Raw genomic sequence first — 24134 nt, forward strand, 5'->3', positions numbered from 1 at the left:
ATTTACACTCCGGGTACCATCAGGTGAAATCAGGGCGGAAGATATTCCGAAGACAGCATTCAGAACACGGTATGGTCACTATGAATTTCTAGTTATGCCGTTTGGGTTGACGAATGCTCCTGCGGTGTTTATGGATCTTATGAACAGGGTTTTTCACCAGTACTTGGATCGGTTTGTGGTAGTATTTATTGATGACATACTGGTGCATTCGAAGAGTCCAGAGGAGCATGAGGAGCATCTGAGTATAGTGTTGCAGGTATTGCGAGAGAAGAAGCTATATGCGAAGCTCAAGAAGTATGAGTTTTGGCTGGAACAGGTTACCTTCCTTGGACACGTTATATCCAAGGGTGGTATTTCTGTTGATCCGAGTAAAATTGAGGCGGTAGTTGACTGGGTACAACCAAAGAACGTGCATGAGATCAGGAGTTTCCTGGGATTGGCTGGGTACTACCGCAGGTTTGTTGAGGGCTTTTCTCGATTATCATGCCCGTTGACCAGATTGACCAGGAAAGGAGCGAATTTTGAGTGGTCTGATGAATGTGAACAGAGCTTCCAGGAGTTGAAGCAGCGACTCATCACTGCGCCTGTGTTGACGATTCCTTCAGGAGAAGAGGGGTTCGTAATTTACAGTGATACGTCCCATAAAGGGCTCGGATGCGTATTTTATGCAGCGGGGGAGAGTGATAGCCTATGCCTCACGATAGTTGAAAGTATATGAGAAGAATTACCCTACCCACGATCTGGAGTTGGCGGCAGTTGTTTACGCGCTGAAGATTTGGAGGCACTATTTATATGGGGGTAGGTGTGAGATATTTACTGACCATAAGAGTTCAAAGTATTTCTTCACGTAGAAGGAATTGAATATGAGGCAGAGGAGATGATTGGAGCTAATAAAGGATTACGACTGCACTATTAGCTACCACCCGGGAAAGGCTAATATGGTTGCTGATGCTTTGAGTCGGAAATTAGTGGAATCATCTATATCTGCAGTGGAGATTCAGCATCCGATTCAGATGGATCTGGAGAGGCTCGGTGTGGAGCTGGTAGAGGGCAATCACCAGGCGTTCATTGCTGACTTGGTTTTGCAGCAGACTCTACAGGAGAGGATTAAAGCAGCTCAGAGGAATGATGCAGAACTAGTAGAGCTTATGGGAAAGGTACAGGATGGTCAGGAACCAGAGTTCAGCATTTCAAATGATGGAGCCCTGAGGTTCCATACCAGGTTATGTGTTCCTGCCGATCCTGAGATCAAGAAAGTCATTCTGGAGGAAGCACATCGATCCCTATATACTGTACATCCGGGTAGCACTAAAATGTACAGGGATCTCCGAGAGTCCTTCTGGTGGAGCAACATGAAGAGGGAGATAGCTCAGTTTGTGGGTCAGTGTTTGACGTGCCAGCAAGTGAAGGTTGAGCATCAGAGACCGGCGGGATCGTTGCAGCCACTCCACATTCCTGAGTGGAAGTGGGAGCATATAGCGATGGATTTCGTCTCAGGATTACCGCTAGCATTGCATGGACAGGACGCTATTTGGGTAATGGTGGATCGATTAATGAAAACTGCCCACTTTTTGCCGATCAGAGTTAGCTACTCCATGAGCAGATTGGCTGAGTTATACATCCAGGAGATAGTTAGACTCCACGGCGTCCCAGTGTCCATAGTTTCAGATAGAGACCCACGGTTTACATCTCGTTTTTGGAAGAGTCTGCAAGGGGCCATGGGTTCTTAATTGTCGTTCAGCACAGCTTTTCATCCTCAGACAGATGGACAGACAGAGAGGATGATACAAATTTTTGAGGATATGCTGCGAGCATGTGTGCTGGATTTTGGAGGTCGTTGGATGCAGTATTTGCCACTAGTTGAGTTTGCGTATAATAACAGCTACCAGGCCAGCATTGGGATGGCACCGTATGAGGCACTGTATGGCAGGAGGTGCCGATCCCCATTGTACTGGGATGAGGTTGGTGAGAGACAGGTATTGGGGCCAGAGCTGATACAGCAGACTCAGGATAAGTCAGACTCATCAGAGACAGGATCAGGACAGCGCAGAGCCAGCAGAAGAGTTATGCGGATACTCGTCGGTGAGAATTGGAGTTTGACACAGGAGATCACGTGTTCCTGAAGGTGGCACCGCTGAAGGGTGTTATGAGGTTCGGGAGGAAGGGTAAGCTGAGCCCTAGGTATATTGGACCATTCGAGATTCTTGAGAGAGTGGGTCCAGTTGCCTATCGTTTGGCATTACCACCGGTCCTATCTAGGATCCATGACGTATTCCATGTTTCTATGCTGAGGAAATACGTCCCAGACCCCTCCCATGTGATTAGATATGAAGAACTGGAGTTGGGCGATACATTAGCTTATGAGGAAGTGCTAGTGCAGATTCTTGACTGGAAGGAACAGGAGTTACGAACGAAGAAGATTCCACTAGTAAAAGTTCTGTGGCGCAACCATGCCATTGAGGAGGTTTCTTGGGAACTAGAGGATCAGATGCGCCAGAGATATCCGCACTTATTCAGTGGAGTTAGAGTTGAGTCAGTCAAGTTAATGGAATATTGTTGTAGTTTTTATTTGTATATTGTAACGTAAGATAGATAGAGTTTTTAGTTTTGAAACGTGAATGGTTTTGAGAGAATTTTGAATAGTTGTAATCTCTCAGAGCCCTCGTTGTAACCACGGTATTCCTCCGCCATAAGTGAGGGTAATTAATAAAAATAAGAAGTGTTTTCGCTAAGGAAGGGAAACAGGGGAAATGGCAAATTTCGAGGACGAAATTTTTATGAGGGGAGAATGTAAAAAACCAAAAAAGAAAAAAATTAATTAATTAATTAATTAATTGGATTTAAAAGAAAAAGAAAAAAAGAAAAAAAATTTATTAATTAAAATTTATTTTTATTTTTATTAATAAAATATATTATTATTAATATTAATTAAATATGTATTTATTATTATTATTATTATTATTATTATTATTATATATATATAGATATTAAATCACCTAAAACTTCAAAGAAGCTTCAGGTGACTTTTGATATAAGTGATTCACGCCCCTTTTATATTCTATCTTCTTCTTCTTCTTCTTCTTCTTCTTCTTCTCCTTTTCTTTTCTTTTCTTTTATCTTCTCTGCAACTCTCTGTAATTTCTCTCTCCTCACGTTCTCTCTTCCTCTCTCCTTGATTTCGTGACGGATTTTCGCCCGATCGAAAATCCGAAGATACCACTGGACTCCATTCGCTGCTGCCGTCATTTCTACCGAAGCGGATCGGTGATAGGAGCGGCATAAGCGTATTCCCTGGGGTAAGCCATTTTCCCCTTTTTCTTTAATTTCTTGCAAAATATAAACCCAATTGACGAACGGACGCCACCACGAGAATTTAGGGATGATTCTTTACAAGTCTAGTGGGACGGAATCCTCGTGGGGGTGTCGGGCCAAAACCCCAAATTTGGGGTGCGGCGATTATTAAGGAGCTTTTTTTTAATTAATTAGTATTAATTTAGAAATACTAAAATATTAAGCATCTGAGACTAAAGTAGGATTTCTGAAATTTAGGGCTCGGGTGAGCGCCGCGGGTGTAATTTTGGGATCCGCAGGCAAAATTTGGAAAATTAAGTGGGGATGTTAAATAATAGTTTAAATGTTAATTTGAGGTATATGAAGCCTAAGGAAGGCTAGATGAGTATTATTTTGAGGAAATAGATTAATTAATCTGGGGAAAAATATAAATTGCAGGAGTTGAATTTCGGGCGCCAAGGGCGTGAAATTTTGGGTCCTAAGGAATTTCTCAATAGCCAGGTAAGGGAATAAACTAAAGCAGTAATTTTCCATACAAATTATCATTGATTATGAGTAAATTTATTTTCAGAAAAGCATATGTTATATTGTGTATTACGAATGAAATGTACGATTGGGAAAATACTGCTATGATGATTAAAATGTATATGTATGTATAAGATGTAAGGAATTCACGATTTTAGAATATGAAGTATGGTTTTTTTTAACAGCATATGTGTGGCATGAATATTATTTTATGTGAAATGTATTATGATGTGAAAGATTTTACGAACAAAGCATGATTTCAGGTATTATGAAAATATGAGTTATGTTGTGATGGTTTTGACGATTATGTGATAAATGATGTATTTTCAGTATATATATACCTGAAACAATTTTGGCGCGAGGCCATATATTTATGTTATCGGCACGAGGCCGTATTTATGTTATCGGCACGAGGCCGTATTTATGTTATTGGCGCGAGGCCACGTATTTATGTTTTCGGCACGAGGCCGTAATGATGTTACGTATGATCATGTATTATATGTTTTCACAACCAGGATGTTAGTTTAGTTCAGACCAAGAGCTCGGTACTGTAGCTATGGATTAATTTTGGCACGAGGCCTTATTAGTGCTACCGTCCCACGAGGGGATGGGAGATGGATAGTCGATGTGGCTTTCAGTAGAGTGTGGACGTCCACCAGGCAGTCTGGACCAGGGTGTGGCGGGCTCATCGTACTTACAGACATATTTGATTCGGTAGTGGTCGGCCAGCCATTGTCGGGTCCCGCCTTCGGGCTGCACAACCCGTCATGGGGGGTAATACATGACACCAGCTAGCTAGTCATCCTGGGTTTGTTTTCAGTACTACAGTTATAACAGATAATTTTATGTATGATATGATTTATTAACAGATGTGAAAATATATGTTTACCCAGTACGATATGATTATGTTTATAGAATTATGAAATGTACTGTATATGTACAAATGCATTAAATATTCATGTTGCCACACAGCTGTATTTAGTTTATTTTCCCTTACTGAGAAGTGTCTCACCCCCAAACTTAATTAATTTTTCAGGAGCTCCTGAGAGACTGGCGGGTCAGGACCGCCGTTGAGCTAGTGAGATTACCCTGTGAGAAGGGTAAGATTTTGTAATAGCGTCAGAGTTATTTAGTGTTTGACCCTAGAGATATTTGGATGTATGTGAGGATGTATAGAATGCTCTGGTATTATATTTTATGATTGGATGTTTGAGATTTTATGTTTACTGCTGCTAGGTTTTCCATTGTGTTTGACAGGTGTCCCCGCTACCCACGGGTTCGGGTTGACCATTTTATTTATTATATGATATTTTATGTCAAGAAATTGAGGGACGTTACAAAGGTCATCGGTAATCCTGTAACAAAATTCATGGATATATGATCTCACTTCCACTCAAAGATGTGAAGTGGCTATAACTGTCCCTTCCGGTCTCTAGTGCTCATCCTTTATCTGCTGGCACGTCAAACACTGCTCTACAAACTCAGCTATCTCCCTCTTTATGCTGCTCCACCAGAAGGATTTTCGAAGGTCCCGATACATTTTAGTACTTCCTAGATGCACTATGTAAGGGATCTATGTGCCTCCTCTAGAATAGCCCTCCTAATCTTTGCATCTACAGGTACGCACAGCCTAGTACGAAACCTTAGAGCTCCATCATAGACTCCTCCTCCTATCCGTCCTACACTTTATCTATCAATTCTATCAATTCTGCGTCATTTCTCTGAGTAGTTTTAATCCTTTCCTACAAGGTAAGTTGTAACACTAGGTTGGTAATAAATGTCTGGTGATCATCCTCTACTAGCTCCACACCGAGCCTCTCCAAATTCATCTGAATCGGATGCTGAATTTCCACTACCGACAATGTTGCTTCCACTGATTTTTGGCTCAAAGCATCAGCCACCACATTTGCTTTCCCTAGGTGGTAGCTGATAGTGCAATCATAATCTTTAATGAACTCCAACCATCTTCTCTGCTTCATATTTAATTCTTTCTGGGTAAATAAATACTTCAAACTTTTATGATCAGTGAAGATCTCACATCTCTCACCATAAAGATAATGCCTCCAGATCTTTAGAGCATACACCATGTAGCAAACTCTAAATTATGTACCGAGTAATTTTTTTCGTACTCTTTAAGATGCCGAGAAGCATAAGCAATAACCCTCCCATGCTGCATCAATACGCACCCGAGTCCCTTCTGAAATGCGTCACTATATATAACAAATTCATCCTCTCCTGATGGAATAGATAATACCGATGCAGTGACCAGCCGCTGCTTTAATCCCTGAAAACTCTACTCACACTCATCGGTTCATTAAAATATCACATTTTCCTTGTGAGTTGTGTCAGTGGACCCAATAATCAGGAAAAACCATTCACAAAACGCCGGTAGTACCTCGCCAAACTTAGGAAGCTTCTGATCTCATGTACATTCACTGGTCTCACCCAATTCACCACTATTTCTATCTTACTCGGGTCTACTGATACACCATCTCTAGAGATCACATGCCCGAGAAAAGTGACCTGCCTCAGCCATAATTCACATTTCTTGAATTTAGTGTATAACTTTGTTTCCCTTAATACTTGCAATACTAGCCTTAGATGACTCTCGTGTTCCTCAAAACTCTTCTAGTAGACCAGTATATCATCAATAAATACCACAACAAACTGGTCCAAGTATTGATGAAACACCCGATTCATTAGGTCCATAAATATTGCCGATGCATTAGTTAATTCGAACGGCATTACCAAGAACTCGTAGTGTCCATACCTGGTTCGAAAAGCTATTTTTGAAATGTCCTCTACTTTAACTTTCACCTAGTGATATCCCGACCAAAGGTCAATCTTGGAGTAGACCTAGATCTCTTGGAGCTGATCAAATAAATCATCAATTATGGGAAGATGATATTTATTCTTAACTGTCACTTTATTTATCTCTCTATAATCAATGCACATCCTCATAGTCCCATTTTTCTTCTTCACGAACAGAACTGGTGCTCCCCAAGGCGACACATTAAGCCTAATAAACCCTTTATCCAACAACTCCTACAACTGATCTTTCAATTCTTTCAGTTCAGCTGGAGCCATTCGATAAGGCACTTTAGATATTGGTGCTGACCCTGGTAGTAAATCCACAGCAAATTCAATCTCTCGATTTGGTGGTAAACCAGGTAATTCCTCTGTAAAAACATCTAGAAATTCTTTTACTACTGGAATATAAACTTATTTCAATTCTTCCTTTGGCAGCTCCTTTATGTATGCTACATACCCCTAGCAACCACTATGAAGTAGCTTCCTCACCTGAATAGCCGACACTAACTGTGCCGAAGTGCACACACGTGATCCCACGAATCTGAATTCCTGCTCACCTGAGGGTCTAAAAATCACCTTTTTTTATGGCAATCAATGCAAGCATAATTAGCTATCATTCAATCCATACCCAATATTACATCAAACTCCTGCATGTCTAATACCACAAGATCGGCTGGTAACACTTTCCCCAGAATGTTCACTAGATAGTTTTTAAGTACCCTTCTACACATCACTACTGATCCAGTCGGCGTGACTACTGAGAATTCTACATCTAATAGTTGTGCCTCAACCCCAAATAATTTCACATATCTCAATGACACAAAAGAATAGGTGGCACCTAAGTCAAATAAAACAATAACTTTATATGGTAAGGTAGTAAGAATATTACAACATCTCTGGCAAACTTAGCGTCTCCCGGTGTCAGTGCATAAACCCTCGTCGAAGTTGTGTTCCTCTACTAGACCCCTTAGGGCACTTGGTAATCTCCCTAGAATGGTCTGTGAGCTGTTACATGGGTCGGCAGTCCCTAACATGATTGTGTCATATGGTCAGGTCTCCCATGCTGATAGCAAATGTTCTCTCCCAAACGACATTCTCCCGTATGTCTCCGGCCGCACCTAGGGCAAATGGGATAAATTTGCTCACCCTGGAAACCACAATGTTCCGTCATCTGCCTATGGCCTCCATTGTACCGGTCTCTTCTCCATGAGCCTCGACTGGAACCCGCTTGAAAACCTAGAGGCATGGGCCTTTTCCTCTGGCTCTGCACCTCAGCATCCCTCTGTACACTCTCCTCTACTACTGTAGCCCTGTTTACTAGCTCAGAGAAATCCCACACCTTTAGAACTACCACCTGTCTAAAAATTTCCTGCTTCAAGCCTCTTTCAAACATTCTTGCCTTCTTAGCCTCATCCATGTAAGGAGCAAAATGTGACAGCTCAATAAACTTTGCCGCATACTGCTGAACCGTGAGATTTCCCTGAGTCAAATTTAGGAATTCTACCACCTTATTCTCTCTCACAGTAGTGGGAAAATATCTGTCAAAAAATACCTTCCTGAACCGGCTCCAGGTCATAGCCACTGGTATAAGTCTCTGCTCCTCCAATAACTTCGTAGCTGTCCACCATCTCTTGTCCTCGCTTGTCAACTTATACGTGGCATAGAAGACCTTTTGCTTATTAGTGCATTGCCACACCATTAGTACTTTCTCAATCTCCTGCATCCAGTTCTTGGCAACTGTAGGATATGCTCCTCCTGAAAACACTAGAGGGTTCATTTTGGTAAACTTCTCTATCGTACACCCCCAGGCTACAGATGGGCCACCTTGCTCCCTGAAACTCCATGCAATCTCAACCATAACCTACTGAGCTACGCTGCACAAAACAGCATCTGAATCCTCGCCGCCCATGCTAGAAGGCCCTGTACCATCATCGTCGCTAGCGTGAGCGCTACTACCTCCAGGGTCCATCCTGCAATAATACCAAATTATTCTGAGAAATCGAACCACATAATGCTATTCTTACATTAATCTTACTAAGATATCCTCATACCACCTATCACTAATTTAAGGTCTAGTCCTACCATATGGAAATAGAAATCGACGATAGTTTACTATGGTTTTCCTGAAATCATCACCCTAGTAAAATCATAGAAACCACCCCGAAGTTCCTGCTTCCAAACTGCAGAACAGAACCCTAAATTCTCATCTTAATTTTCCTACATTAATTCACTGAAATTCTATTCTATCCTAATTTCTACCCTTCTCAAAATTCCATTCCTATATTCTGGTGTTATTTTTTGCTGTACACTAGAGTCTACAGAACCCTAACAACCTAGGCTTTGATACCAACTGTAACAACCCAAAAATTCATACTAATTCTTTTTTTTTTACAGCTATAACCCATATCACTCTAATACCCCTATAATATCTATTATAGCATCTCGGTCCAAAAGTGGGCACCGAGGAATCCCTGTTCATAAGACAATACACCTATGCAGCGAAAAACATAAAATCATTTAACCATAAATACGATACCAGAATTCAGTATTTACCAAAACACACACACACACACACACACACACACACACATATATATATATATATATACATACATACATACATACATACATATATATATATATATATATATATATACATCACTCCAGTATTCACCACTAGATCAACTAGTATTTACAAAAAAACACATCTCCCGGCATATACTTACCCTATAAATAGGGCAGTATAAGATCCCCTCTATCTTTGAGCCTGATCTGCTCGTCTAACTGGATCGTATGAAATATATTAAGTTATTGGGACGAGACAACTCTTAATAAGACAAAATATGCTATTACCAGTGTGTGGCAACTAAGTTTACATAAACAATATACTTTTAATCTACTGAAGCTGAAATAGCATGCAAAATATAATACAATATAACTCACACCCTATGTGGCTTAAAATACAATTGTTTATGAACTTTCTATTTAATCATACTTTTAATATCTCTAGGTATATCTTTTATTTTCTGTAAATCTATATATATAACCATGAAAAACTTCCTTGGATGGCTGTATGTCATGATTTAACCCCTCATGATAGGATTGTACGGCTCGTGGGCAGGACTCAACACTTGTTTGCCTACCAAGATAAGTCAACTGAAACCTCTATCATCAGATCGTCCACCTCAACCCGGACAACCGAGGAGTCTATAAGCTCTCCCAAGGCACGATCGACCATACATATAATCCACACACTATCTAAGATATGTGGTTACACTTTATACTGTAATAGCTACGATACCGTGCTATGTAATCTGATATGATCCATCAGGGTCTGATACTATATAATACTATTATATATCTTACTGATTTATCATGATTCTGTACAACTGTAATAACCATGATTTTGTAAAACTGTATTAACCATAACGCTATAATAAGTTGATCTGTATAAACTGTAATAACTGTATGTTATGGTTCTGTAATAAATGTATATCATGATTTTGTAATCTGTATATCATGGTACTATAAAAACTGTATATTTGAATAAATGTAATATCTGAATAAAACTATATATCTGAATAAATTGTAATATCTGAATAAAACTGTGTATCTGAATAAATTGTAATATCTGAATAAAATTGTGTATCTGAATAAATTGTAATATCTGAATAAAATGTGTATTTGAATAAACTGTAATATGTGAATAAACTATATAAATCATAGTTCTGTAAAATCTGAGAATTCTGCACTCTACTAATATTTCTCATGTCACACCACTAAATAAAATTCATTAACTATAATATGTAATACTGTATAATTTCCTTCTCTAAAAAACGAAAAACATATACTACACTTTACTGATAAAAAATTTTGATTTAACTGGCATAGCATATTTCCCTTACCTAACTAACCGGGAGGCCTGACCTCAACTTTATCCTCACGCTGCGGCTTACCAAACTCAAAACCCTGAAATAATGTACATTTCCTAATTCAATCAACCCAAACTCAGAATAATAACTATACTCGCTTTTTTCCCCAAGGTCACATATATTATTATCCATAAAATTCTAAACTGCTAGTTAGTTATCAGCGTTACCTGAGTTCTTGAGAAAACACCCGCTAGGATCCTCAACCCATGCTTGTGGTGTTTGGAAACCCAAACCCTAAAATCACAATACTCTAGTCTAATCAACTCAAACTTCAATATATTTTCATTTAACACAAGATATGGGTTCAGAAAAGCCTATTAACCATATAAACCCTAAAATAACCTACTTACCCTGATTTTGGGAGGGTGCCTGAACTACTCAAACCAAAATTATGCTCTAACTAAGTTGTAGGGAATTTTCCCAGGATCATCGTGGTAACCACTGATCGTTGAAACGAGGAAAATCAGGGTCGGAATCGTAGAGAGAAGGCAGAGGATCTGAATTTTAGAGAGAGAAACAGAGAGAGAAGGATTTCTTCGCCAAAAATTCGATTTTTACGTATATATAGGTGGCTAGCCACGTGGGCTTCGTTGACGAGACATATCGACTCATCGACGAACTAAAGAAGGGAGTTCGTCAACGAAGGTTATGAGTTTGTCGACGAACTAATGTTTGAAATTTCCCCCTCTTGGTATCTCTCATTCAACGAGAGACATTGAGGCTCGTCCACGAATCATACAAGGGCGTTCGTCGACGAACCCTGCTTTGCCCTTTTTTGAAATTCCTTTTTTCTCCCATTTATCCCTTTTTCTCTCTATTATTTAATTGCTATTATTTTCCGAGTCTCTACAAGTTACATGTATGGGCGTGTAATATTCCCTATTCTCAAAGACTTTGCTTATAAACATAACCCCAAGGGTTTACTGAGTGAGGTGAGTGCCTTGGTAGTTGTAATGGTATTAAAGTAGAGGGAAGTTACATGTATGGCCGTGCAATTTTCCTATCCTCGGGAACTTTCACTTATAAATAATTGTGTGTGTGTGTGTGAGTATGGGCTAAGAATGATTGCATAACTGTGGTTAAATAACAACTAATGATATTTTGTATACACTAAACTCATGATAGTCACACACTGGCATTAATCTATTCCATCTTATTGAGATGTGTCTCACTCGTTATACAATTCATCTTTTTCAAGACCTCTGCGTGATCGAGCTTAGCGAGCTCGGGATTGAGTTTGTTGGCATAGCATTTTTTTGAGAGGGTACAAATCTTGGATGTATTTTTGGGTTTATGTTTTTAGTTTTCTGAGATATATATATATATATATATATATATATATATCTCAATATATATATGGATACTGGATGTTGGGAAGTTTTTGGGATGTTTATATAGAACTCTCGTATAATATTGAGGATGTTTATTTATTTTTCCGCTGCGTGATTAAGGATATGGTATCAGACATAGGTGATTGTATCACATCACACCCCATGTAAGAACCCGACCCGAGATAAGTAGATTAAATAAATTAAAAAAGGGTAAAAAGGTAAATTTTGTAGGCTTCGTCAATGAAGGCCTTTATACTCTTCGTCGCCGAAATTCAAAACCTCGTCGACGAAGAGATACCGAACATGTTGTAAAATATCGGAATAGGATTCATCGCCGAAGAAGCCAGTTCGTTGATGAAATGTGTGGATGATTCGTCGATGAAGGCGCCGTCTCGTCGACGAATTGGACCTGGTCAAGGATCTATAAATAGGATATTTTGTTGCTTCATTGTTAAGAAACCTCAAATCCTCTCTCTCTCTCTCTCTAGAACCTGAATCCTCTCTCTCTCTCTCTCTCTCTCTCTCTCTCTCTCTAGGATATCAGGTCGTCAGTTGCCGGAATCAACAATTCGACATTACCATGTGGATCAAGAGGAGAATCTTTACGTTTTTAGCGGATCGAAAATTCGTTTCGAGGATTTTTGGGTTTTGACCCAAAACCGAGTTAAGGGTCTGATTTCAGTTTCATTTCGGTATATATGTATTAGTAAGAATTATAGTGAAGTATAGTTCTTGGATGTTTAGGTTTTAGGAACTCGGTTCGTAGTTTTAGAGCCGTAGAGTTCGTATTTTGGTATTTGGGAAAAGGTAAGGGGATTCTATTTATATCAGTTATTTTTGAAATCAAAATCGATAAACATGTAGTTTACGATTGTATGTATGTTTTGGCTCCTTATTTGGGAAAATCTATTGAGTGAAAATGTGGGATTTTCAGGTTATAATTTTTAGGAAAATTGGGGGTTTTGGGTATCATCTCTTTTGTTCGAGAAATCGTATGTTGTATTAAAACTGTAGTATTGAGATGACCATACCCATATTTTTATTAAACTGTATTCTTGAATTGAAAACGATATGATTTTTTATATACTCAAATAAGTGTGAAATGAAATGTTGTTTGCAAAATGTTCCAGGGTTTTGTAAAACAGTTAGGAATAGCTAATTATCGTACGCTGATGAGTGTAGGGACATGAGTTCCAAAATTGTTCCAGGTTTTGTAAAATCAGCTAGGGGCGGCTAATTACCGTACGTTGACGCCATGTTTCGGCTAATTACCATGGACGAGAGTGTCCGACTCTATATCCGACGGTGTGAAGTATCACCTGATCTTTTCAGCTGGTCACCGATGGGTGTGAGTTGACACCATAGTGGCGATGATATCACTGTAAGGCTTCCGTTATTGCAGGTTATCGGGTGCTCGTATTGGAAACATTATTGCTGTGAGGCTTCGATTATCGCAGGGTAATTGGGTGCTTAGTGTGACGACACTGACCGTATGTTTGGGTATCGTATGTACTGGAACTGGATTGTGAAAAATACTAGAATTGTATGGAACTGTATTGAACTGTATTGTATTGTGTTATGTTTTATGCGGAAATAACACTCGTATGCCACACACTGATATAATCTGCTTTCTTCCTTACTGAGAGGTGTCTCACCCTGAATATACAAATGTTTTTCAGGTCCTTCGAGTAGTCATAACTAGCATCCTAACATTCGGAAGCGTGGGTGTCAGTTAGCTACGTAGAGTATTTATGTAAGTACAGATTCTGTAACTGGGTTGTCACGATTGGGTTTTGTAGACACTCGGGGTATGTATGGCATTTTAGAATGTAGATTCTAGTTATGTATAGACTTTGGTATGGTACGTTGTACGATATAATGTATGTATAGAAAGAATATTTCCGCTGCATATTTGATGTGTATGTGAATGTGTATAGGGTTTACGTGTACCCCACGGGGTCAGACCCTCATTCAGTATTGTATCTTGTATGTTTAATTAATACATAGACAGGTTAGGTTACTATATTCATATCTAGGACCCATCTGCAGGTTCGGGGCGCGACACCCCATGCCCTACTTGACGAGTTCGGGGCGCGACAGCCCGAGCCCTTACTTATAGTGGCCGAAGTTGACCTAAGGGTGTATAGATATTTATTGGTGAGCTATGGCGAGGGCGTGAATTGCTCTAGCTTTTAAGGAGCCAACTACAGCTGTTTGTGATGGGGGCGTGGATCGCTCTGGCTTGCATGAGGTGGACCTTTTTAGAGCAGCTGTCCTTGAGCGATAATGGCCCTTATTGCTGCTGCACCTTAATGCCCCTTCATGGCAAATGGATATATATTTAGGATATATCAATTTAATTTCTCCTCATTTTTTGCGCTCTCTCTCTCTCTCTCTCTCTCTCTCTCTCTCTCTCTCTCTCTCTCTCTCTCTCTCTCTCTTCTTATTATTTAAGTACAATCCAAACATGGGATTTGAAGGAAATAATTTGACATTCTTTTTCATATTGTCACCTCTCTCTCTCTCTCTCTCTCTCTCTTTATTATTTTAGTACAAACATGGGATTTGAAGGAAATAATTTGACTTCTTTTTCATATTTTCACCAAACGAAGTGGTATAAAAATGGAAGTGTATTTGGCTCTTAATTGCCAAGATTAGAAACAATTATGATTCTTAGAAATATACCACACTTAAATTTTAACAAATGTCTCTCACACTCAATTGAAAGATTAACATTAACGTTGTCTATAGAGATAGACTTATCACACTGTTTCTCTTGTATTTGCAACTAATAAAAGCACGTAATAGTATCTAAAAGAAAATTTTAAGGATGGGAAAGAGATAGAACAAGTCACTTATATGTAGACATCGACCCCCATACATGCTCCATGGTTCTTTTTTTAGTTAACCATATTTTTTCTTCAAATTCAAACTACTGTCTTATTGACTACTTATCAATGAACATTCACTTCATTGTCATATTCTTTTCATAAATTTATAAGAGATTATAATGATGACATGAAGAATGGAAGGGCTCATCAGTGTGCATATGTTGTTAAAGAATAATTATATTATATTAATGGTGAAAGTTGATTGTTTGAAGTATTGTTTGTCTGAACTTATTAGTTTCCTGATTTTGTCTTTATTAAAAGATGTCTTACACATGCGAGATGAGTCTTTATGTAGCGACCCTCAATTTCAAAATATAAAATGCCATATAATAGATAAAATGGTCAACCCGAACCCGTAGGTAACGGGAACACCTGTCAATCACAACGGAAACCTAAGCAGCAGTGAGCATAAAATCTCAATCATCCATCCATTAACATGTACCAGAGTTTATTATATCATCAAAATACTGTATTTATACACAACTTCCAAAAAGTTAAAACAACACTAGGACTATACAACAAAAATCTTCTGGTCCTTGTTCAACGCTTACCCCTCTAGTAGGGAAGCTCCATTCACTCAACGGCAGCCTTGACCCGCCGGTTTCTCTGGGTTTCCTAAAAAGTTAACTAAGTTCGGGGGTGAGACACTTCTCAGTAAGGGAAAATAAACTAAATACAGCTGTGTGACAACATGAATATTTAAGACACTTATACGTATACAGTACATTTCATAACTCTGTAAACATTCATCATATCATACTGGATAATCATATAATTTCATATTTGTTAATAAATCTTAACATACATAAAACATCTGTTATAACTATAATATTGAAAATATACCCAGGATGAATAGCTAGTTGGAAGTCATGTATTACCCCCCCATGACGGGTTGTGCATCCCGAAGGCGGGACCCGACAATGGCTGGCCGACCATTGCCGAGTCAAAAATGTCTGTAAATACGATAAGCCCACCACACCCTGGTCTGGACTTCCAAGTGGACGTCCATACTCTACTGAAAGCCACATCGACTGTCCATCTGCCATCCCCTCATGGGATGGTTAGCACTAATATGACGTAGATATCTGATCTACAATATAGCTACGGTACCGAGCTCCTGAACTAAACTAAACTAACATCTGGGTTCCGATAACATATAGTACATGGTAATATAGCATCTTTCATAATTTCATAAGTACGGCCTCATGCCAAAAACATAAATACGGCCTCGCGCCGATAACATAAATACATGGCCTCGCACCAATAACATAAATACGGCGTCGTGCCGATAACATAAATACATGGCTTCGCGCCAATAACATAAATACGGCCTCGTGCCGATAACATAAATACATGGCCTCGCCCCAAAATCGTTTCAGGTATATACATTCTAAAAATAAATCATTTATCATGTATTCATCAAAATCATCACAACATAACTCATCTTTTCATGATACCTGAAAGCATGTTTTTTTCGTAAAATCTTTCATATCATAATACATTTCACGTAAAATAATATTCATGCCACACATGTACTGTTAAAAGTCATACTTTATATTCTAAAATTGTGATTTTCTAGCATCTCATACATATAAATACATTTTAATCATTATAGCAGTATTTTCCCAATCGTACATTTCATTCGTAATAAAAAAATATATCATATGCTTTTCTGAAAATAAATTTACTCATAATCAATAATAATTTGCATGGAAAATAATTGCTTTAATTTATTCCCTTACCTGGCTACTAAGAAAACCCCCTATATATTACTGGTCTAACCCCCGTAGGATTTTCCTAATCAATACCCTAGAACTCAAAACTTCCAGTATTAAATATCAGTATTTTCATGCGTACATCATTTCTTATAACTATCATAAAGTCTAATTTGGCTTAAAAAGTCTTACCTTAACTTAAGGATGATTTCCCACTTGCTTTCACCAACTATCTGCTCTAGTAGATTTGGAGAGAACTTCCCCAGGAGCGTCGTGGTGACTTCGGATTGTCGATTCGGCGTAAATCTAGCCCGAAATCAATGAAAGAAAAAGAGAAAACCGAAGGGGAGAGAGAGAGGAGTGAAGCTTGCTTAATAATGAAGATAAACTCATATATTTCATATTTATAGAGCAGAGGATTCGTTGACGAGTCCTTCACAAATTTCGTCGACGAAATTCAGTCGGCTCAAAATACCTCTCGATATTTCTTCGTCGACGAAATTCAGTCTTCATCGATAAATTTTCTTAAGCTTTCGTCGACGAATACAGGGGATCCCTGTATTCGTCGACAAAGCCATGATGATCCCCTTTTTGTTTTCCCTTCCAAAATGCAATGTCGTTGACGAAAGCGAAGCGTTCATCGACAAAGCTAACTTCCTCCTTCTGTTACCGTTTCCAATTCCCCTCCTCTTATTACTTAAATCCCATTATTATTCGGGTTGTCACACTTTACCTCATAAGTTAAACTTTTTATTAATTCTCAATTGATATAGGATTCTAAACCCTCTTCTGTCCATCATCATACCCAAAATGTAGAAGAAGGAAAATATGAATAAAAATATTAATCATATTATTAATCCTCAATTGTTAACAAAAAAGGTCAAGATCGTTAAAACATAAAGAGGATTTCACATTCTTTTTTTTAATAGACTCAAGGTAATTTTAATATAGTTTGCTCTTTAAAAAAAATATGATGAGTATATTAATATTTAATATTTAAAGTATAATATATATATATATATATATATTGTAATGACCCGAAAAAATAGTTTTTGAATAATGAAGAGGGGGGGGGGGAAATGGAAACAGAAACAGAAGGAGGCAGTAGGCTTCGTCGACGAAAATAGGGAGTTCGTTGACGAGCGCATAAGGGGACCTCGTTGACGAGAAGATACCGAGAAGGGTTTTGGGACAGTTTGAAATTCGTCGACGAGGGAGGAAGTTTGTCAACGAAATTATTAAAAGGACTCGTTGACGAGGTCACATGTCTCGTCAACGAATCTGGCTTTATAAATAGCGAAAACCCAGATTTTTGATGAAAAATTGGTGCAAGAAACCTCATTTTTCTCTCTCTACGCCCCTCTCCCCTTCTCTCTTCGATTTCGACCCTGTTTCTCGCCGGATTGAAGATCTGAAGCCACCACGACGCTCCTGACGAAGTTTTCTGCAAGTCTGCTGGAGTTGATCATTGGTGGAGTTTGTTTGGATTTTATCCCAATCTCAGGGTAAGACATTTTATTCGGTATTTGTCTTTCCCTCAGTTATAAGAAATATAATACATGAAGAAATACTGATGTTTTGTTATGAGGGATGTGGTTTTCAGGGTGTTGAGTGAAGAACCCTACGAGTATAAGGCTAGAGTACAGTAGGGACTTTTTCAAAGATAAGGTAAGGGAAATATGCTATGCTAGGAAATTTGAATATGTTAATAGAAATTTTACCAACATGTATGTATACCAGTTATTATGTAATTTTTAGAATATGTGTTCTTAAAGTATGTGTGGCCTGAGTAGATAATATTTGATGTAGAACTTTATACAGTTTTCCCAGTATATGAAGTTACACAGAACATACAGATATAGCCATATATTCACAGAGATTATACAGAAAGATATACATACATATACAACTTTTATTCAAATAGTTTCACAAAACAAATATATATACATATATATATGTATACAGATGTTTACTCAGATTAGAATGTTATAGTTTTATACAGATCAGTATATCACAAATATTTATCTAGAATAGTATATTACAGTTTTACTCAGATCAGTATATTACAGCTTTATTCAGAACAGTATATACAGTATTTATAGTATGTCATGTTTCCTATTACCATAATATACAGAGTATACAGACAGAGTATACAGACATATATACAGAGATAGCATCAAGATGCTATAGATACAACATACAGAGATTACAGTATTTACAATACAAAAGATAGCGTTATGGTAATTTTGGAAACATGATGAAAATAGTAAAAGAGTATATATGTATATATATATAATATCAGATCCCTGAGGAATGATTATAGAAAGATATAGATAAAGAATACAGAGCATGGTATCGTTGCTAAATACAAAATAGAGTACAACCACATATCTTAGATAGTGTGTGGGTACCATCAAACTGTGCTTGAAGAGAATGCAGCTCCCCAGTTCACTGGGTTGAGGGGGCCAGTTTGACGAGGTAGCAGCCAGTTCTGCGCCTAGGAGAGTATGTAGTTTAGTCGAGCTGAGGTAGTGTAGAGTACATTAACTTATCTGGAGGGCGGACCAGATTAAGTCCCGCCTATAGTCCGCACAACCCTGTCATAAGGGGTCAAATCATGACATACAAAGTTTTAGGGATAAAGCACAGTTATGTATATGTATACAGTTTTACAGTATCTGATTAGTATAGTATGATATTAGTAGTATGAAAAATAGAAAATACAGATGATACAATTATATTTTAAATTGTGAAAATGATGGACATGCTTTACAGATTTACTATTTCATTACAGTTCAGTTGTTATTTTAATAGTATGCAATTTAGTCGCCACACACTAGTAATAACATATTTCCACTTATTAAGCGTCGACTCACCCCATGATTTTAGCATTTTTCAGGTGAGCTAGCTAGGCGAGCTGACTAGGCTCGCGGATAGAGAGTTTATTTGATTACCCTGGATTAGAGGGTAAGTTTGTGCAGGGTTTTGTGTTTGGGACAGATATTTTGGAGAGAGAGAGATGTATTATATAGTATGGTTTGGAAATATAGATCCCTGATATTGTATAATGTGTATGAATGTATGGATTACGTTTCCGCTGCATAGGTATAATTTTATATTCAGAATTACCTTGATGCCTTCCGAGACTCGAGTTTCATAGCAGGGGGTGTCAGAGTAGTTCACATATATATATATATATATCTTCATTTCAGTCATAAGTTCTCACAATAGACCGTGGCTTTCGAGTCCAATAATCATGTCCATGCCCTTCATGGGAGAGGCATGAATCCAAACTTTCATGACCACGAAATTAGATTTAAAGATTGAAGCTATTGTATTTAGGTTTCCTAAAATATCCCAGTTGGTGGGCTTTTAAATTGGTTCATGCAAAATGAAAAATGAACTACCTCCTACCATGCAAATCAGCATAAAACTTTCAATCACATTGAAAAATAGTACATTTAGCAGTACCATTTAGGGTTTCACCCTATATATAAAAAAGATATGTAAAACAAAAAGAAACTACAATACTCAAAATCATCTAATTGAAAAAAAAAAGGAGTAAAAAAGAAAAAAAGAAGCATTATTAGAGTATTTTAAATACAACGAAAAATAGTTCAACTCTCATCTCTCTTTCTTTTATTTTATTTTTTATTTTTTATTTTTTTTTCTCCAACTATAGGATTGTCCTGCGTAGCTTCGCCTACAAAATGAAAATGTAGGTAGAGACGCCAAACGCAACCCCACCATTAATGAATGCATCTCTCTGCAGTTGAAAACCAGGCAGCCCAGCCAGGCAAGCCACCCAGAAGGAAGAGGCCACACCGCCAGAGAAGAATATATATGTATATACACACGCACACCCAATTGAACTGTCACTCTCTGGCACCCAACGAAACCTACCAGTCGTCTCCTCCAACTCCGACCCATTTTCCCACACCCCGATCAATCATTGTCTCCAAGATCCGCTGTACCTCTTGAGTTCTCCGTCACAATCTTCGATTCGGGGCGTTCCGGTTCGCGGGTGGGGGATCGGTGTGATCACCGAGATGGGAAGCGGGAGAGCTTTGGGAGACGCAAATTGTTGGAAGGGGGAGTTTCGTGTGGGTGTGCTGATTTGTGGGTTTGGTTTTGATATATGAGGAGATTGGATTGGTTGATGAGTTTGGGAGTGAGCCAGTGAGGGTGGGCATTGATCGGGGCAGACGTGCAATATGAGTTCGGAGAGGCACGCGGGGGTCCGGGACCTCGTCGAGGAAGCGAAGAAACGGATTGTGTTTTTGGTCATATGCGTTGTGGGACTTTCTTATCTTATGTCTTGTAAGTTTTGAACTCCCGTGACTTAATTTGGTATATAAATTGGTGTGGAAGTATGTTATTGCTTTGAGTGAATTGTTATCATTCTTGTGTGTTGTTGTTTGAACTGTTGTTGATTGTTTCTTGCAAATTGAGGAGTATACGTTTCTTTCAGTTCTATGTATTTCTTTCTCTACATCAGTTTGCTGTTGAGGGGCAATTTTTTCCCCCTAATATTTGAATCTCATAGATGGGTGCTTTGAATGATAGAATAAAATTAAATTCATTTTGTATCACATATGGCAACGGTATGAATTTCATCATGTAGACTTGATGGCAGATTTTTGTGCTGCTCGAAGCAATCTTGTATGCTTCCATTCCCTTTGCAGGCCTACCCCCATAGAAACTTGTATACATGAGACTGCCCCTAGGCCTTGGCTGATGTTAGGATGAACAAATAATGCTTGTTGGGACAGTTGAAATAAGATCAAGATCCATTTGGTGATTTACATTCATATATGTGATGGTCCTACTATTTTCTCAGATTCTTTTTGCTGGTGTCTTGGATGCCTGGACTCAGTTTTTTTAGTAGTCTATTTGTTTTTTGATAGATTTTTTTTACTACTCAAAAGCATTGCAAATGTAAAATCTTTATGAATCTGTTCAAAGATAAAGTTAGATTGTCCTCCAACCAAATTAACTCTATCAATCCTGTTGGCATGCTTATCAAGCCTGCTGACCACTTCATTTGCTATCACCTAGTAAAATCAGTTGGTGTTTCACATATGCTTGAATAGATAAATGGGTCATCAAATTGTGAATTTGAAATCATTTTGTTCTTCTATTAAGTAATGCAAATCAATTCATTATCCTGAGTCTCTTTAGTAAAAAGGAAACTATCCTGATTCTTTTGTCGACTAATTATTTGAAATATGTCAAACCCCTTAACCTATATCATCTGTGCTTGGTTTAGCATATTGGAATGCTTTTAGAGGTTCCAGCCCTTTAAAGTGTTTGGTAATCCTCGGTAGTAAGCGCTAACTCATGCTTTTTATTAGTGTTTGGTAAGGGTCTAACTTTTGCCTTTGGCAGCTGCCAAAAACTAATAAATCCAAAAAAACTAACTGTGGGAAAAAGCTCCAAATTGTAGCTTCTCTAATCTCTATTACTATAAAGTGGATTCCTTCCGCCTTTGGTATCTTCTTTCAAAAATTGTTAAATTTGTCCCTATAACTACCAAAAATTATCCCAAAATACCCATTTAGCTATCTACAAGTATTCCAAAACTCTCTTATAATTATGTCAAATTTATCCTTATAATTGGCCATTATTATCCCAAAATACCCTTGTAACTATTTACAACTATCTTAAAATGCCCCTATATTCTTGAATTCTTTGTTATTTTCTTTATAATTTTTAACAATTTTAAAAAATAGAGAGCCGTGGAGCATGCACGTAGTGTGCGCCCATGCTAGGTTTTTTATCCACAACCTCCAACAATGACAGCAACCACCAACCGCAACATCAACTGTGAACTGCAAAAAAAACTGCTAATTACAAAATGCCAAACAAGCTCATCATAACAAAAACTATTAAGGAAGCTCTACCACTGACTTTTTTTGTTGCACTATCTTTTTCTTTTTTTTTTTAATTTATTTATTAATTTTATAAATTGGCACATCATTCAATTCCTTTCCCTCCTAGGTGGATTTATATATCTGTTTAAAAATTTTTTTGGTATTGGAGATCAGTCGCAACCCAAATATTATGTAGGTTATTATTTTAGTAATTCAAAGCTCAATTTTAATGGCCTCTAGTGGTATCGAATTGATTTCACATCCATGAGCGCATAAAACAAAAGCCTCCTAGTATTGTCCCTGAACATTTTACCACATCCAGTCCACTCTTGAGTCAGAGGTCCTTTTGTGTTCAGACAGATAACACAATAGATGAAGTCTCTGTGAACGATCTAACTCAAATATCAACAAAGATCCCGTTCTTTTCAGAATCCTTCACACGTTGATCAGGAAGTCTCATTTGCACATCCTACACTATTCTCTGCACAAGATTTTGGGGAGGCAGGGAAATATCTAAAAGTCCTGATTTTACTTTCCATCCGTAGTGCACTCAAGTTGATTTTCATTGCTATTATTGCATCAGACACACCCATAATCTAGGGAAAATATTTGAATATTCGTATCTAGTTGCGAGTATTGTTGTTCTTAAACTTCTTATGAGAGGATACGGGACAACCCACTCACTCTTCATTTGAGGGGGGTTTTCAGACTCATCACTGTCTCCCAAGTTACATACGCATGTGCACACAAACGCACATAAACTTCCTTTAATAGCTAGCAATAAGTTTTGACACTGCCTTGGCACTTTGCACTTACAGTCTAAACCAGGTGATAGCGTGAGGCTTGTGGCAAAACTTATTTAATATAGTAATGTCACGACAAGAACAATTGATGGATGCAATATCTTCAGTTGGGTGACAAAAGGGTTACAGGATGGTGCTTAATAACTCACCACGCCAAGTTGCCAATCCCTTGGATAGTCATGTTCTATTTGATTTTGAGCATTACATATTGCCAGTATTTAGGTTCAGATGGTGATTGTAAGGATGATAGTGGCCAAATCTTCTTCTTGCAATGAAGAAATTTTGCAATGTACAAACACAGTTGTTCTATAAGTGAATTAGGAAGTGGCGCTTCTGTCTGTTTCCTGTATTGATGCTGCTTTATAGTATGGATATTTTCTCATGATTGAGAAAGAAAAGCATTATAATGCAATATTTCATTCGCCTCTGTACTATTTCTAATTGTTTTATGGTTCATATGTTTCTAATTTCATAGCCCTTTCCCTAAAATTTTTATTGTGGCGACCATTGTATCATGTTGGAAGTGGTGATATTATGATGCTGACGATGATAAAAGGGGTGGGGAACACTTGCCTAGTTTCTTTTGGTTAAAAATCCTAAAATTTTTTGAATTCCTGACATTTGCTTGTAAGCTGTAAGAAACATAGGGTTTTATACCTGCAGAATTTTGTGGGATGCTAACCAAATGGGAATAAATGGTTCTTTTAAATTCGCAATAAGTGGGTAATAAGAAGTCTATACGGTATTTATTTTTCTTTTTCTTTTACTCACAGGAAAGGTGTATTTGGCATGTCTTAGAACACCTGCAGTATGGGGAAAATTCATGGAACCCCCACTTGATATTTTTTAGGTCATTTAAAGAACAATTGTAGAGATCTAGACATTGAGTGGTAACCTTTTTTTTCTGTGCTAGATGGTTAAGTTAATAAATAAATTCTTGTAGTAGCTTTTCCTAGGCAAAG

At 38.0% G+C, this 24134-nt stretch overlaps 2 protein-coding genes across 4 annotated transcripts in view; one reads left to right on the top strand and one right to left on the bottom strand.

Annotated features, from left to right (window-relative positions):
• Positions 1-7654: 7654 nt before the first annotated feature.
• On the bottom strand, positions 7655-8485 carry LOC131158482 (uncharacterized). The gene has a single exon (XM_058113349.1). It carries the CDS (start codon positions 8483-8485, stop codon positions 7655-7657), a length of 831 nt encoding a protein of 276 aa, XP_057969332.1.
• An 11648-nt stretch (positions 8486-20133) lies between these two features.
• The window catches only part of LOC131157761 (uncharacterized), a 29494-nt gene continuing 25493 nt past the window's right edge, over positions 20134-24134 (top strand). For 2 of the 3 annotated variants that reach the window (XM_058112127.1, XM_058112128.1), the window contains exon 1: positions 20200-20816. In XM_058112127.1, coding sequence (XP_057968110.1) covers positions 20711-20816 — 106 coding nt within the window. In that variant the 5' untranslated portion in view covers positions 20200-20710. Of the gene's footprint in view, positions 20817-24134 lie in introns of all 3 variants that reach the window. The other variant, XM_058112125.1, reaches the window with a different exon arrangement.

The sequence above is a fragment of the Malania oleifera genome, chromosome 6 (assembly GCF_029873635.1).
Source record: "Malania oleifera isolate guangnan ecotype guangnan chromosome 6, ASM2987363v1, whole genome shotgun sequence".
NCBI classification, from domain to species: domain Eukaryota; kingdom Viridiplantae; phylum Streptophyta; class Magnoliopsida; order Santalales; family Ximeniaceae; genus Malania; species Malania oleifera.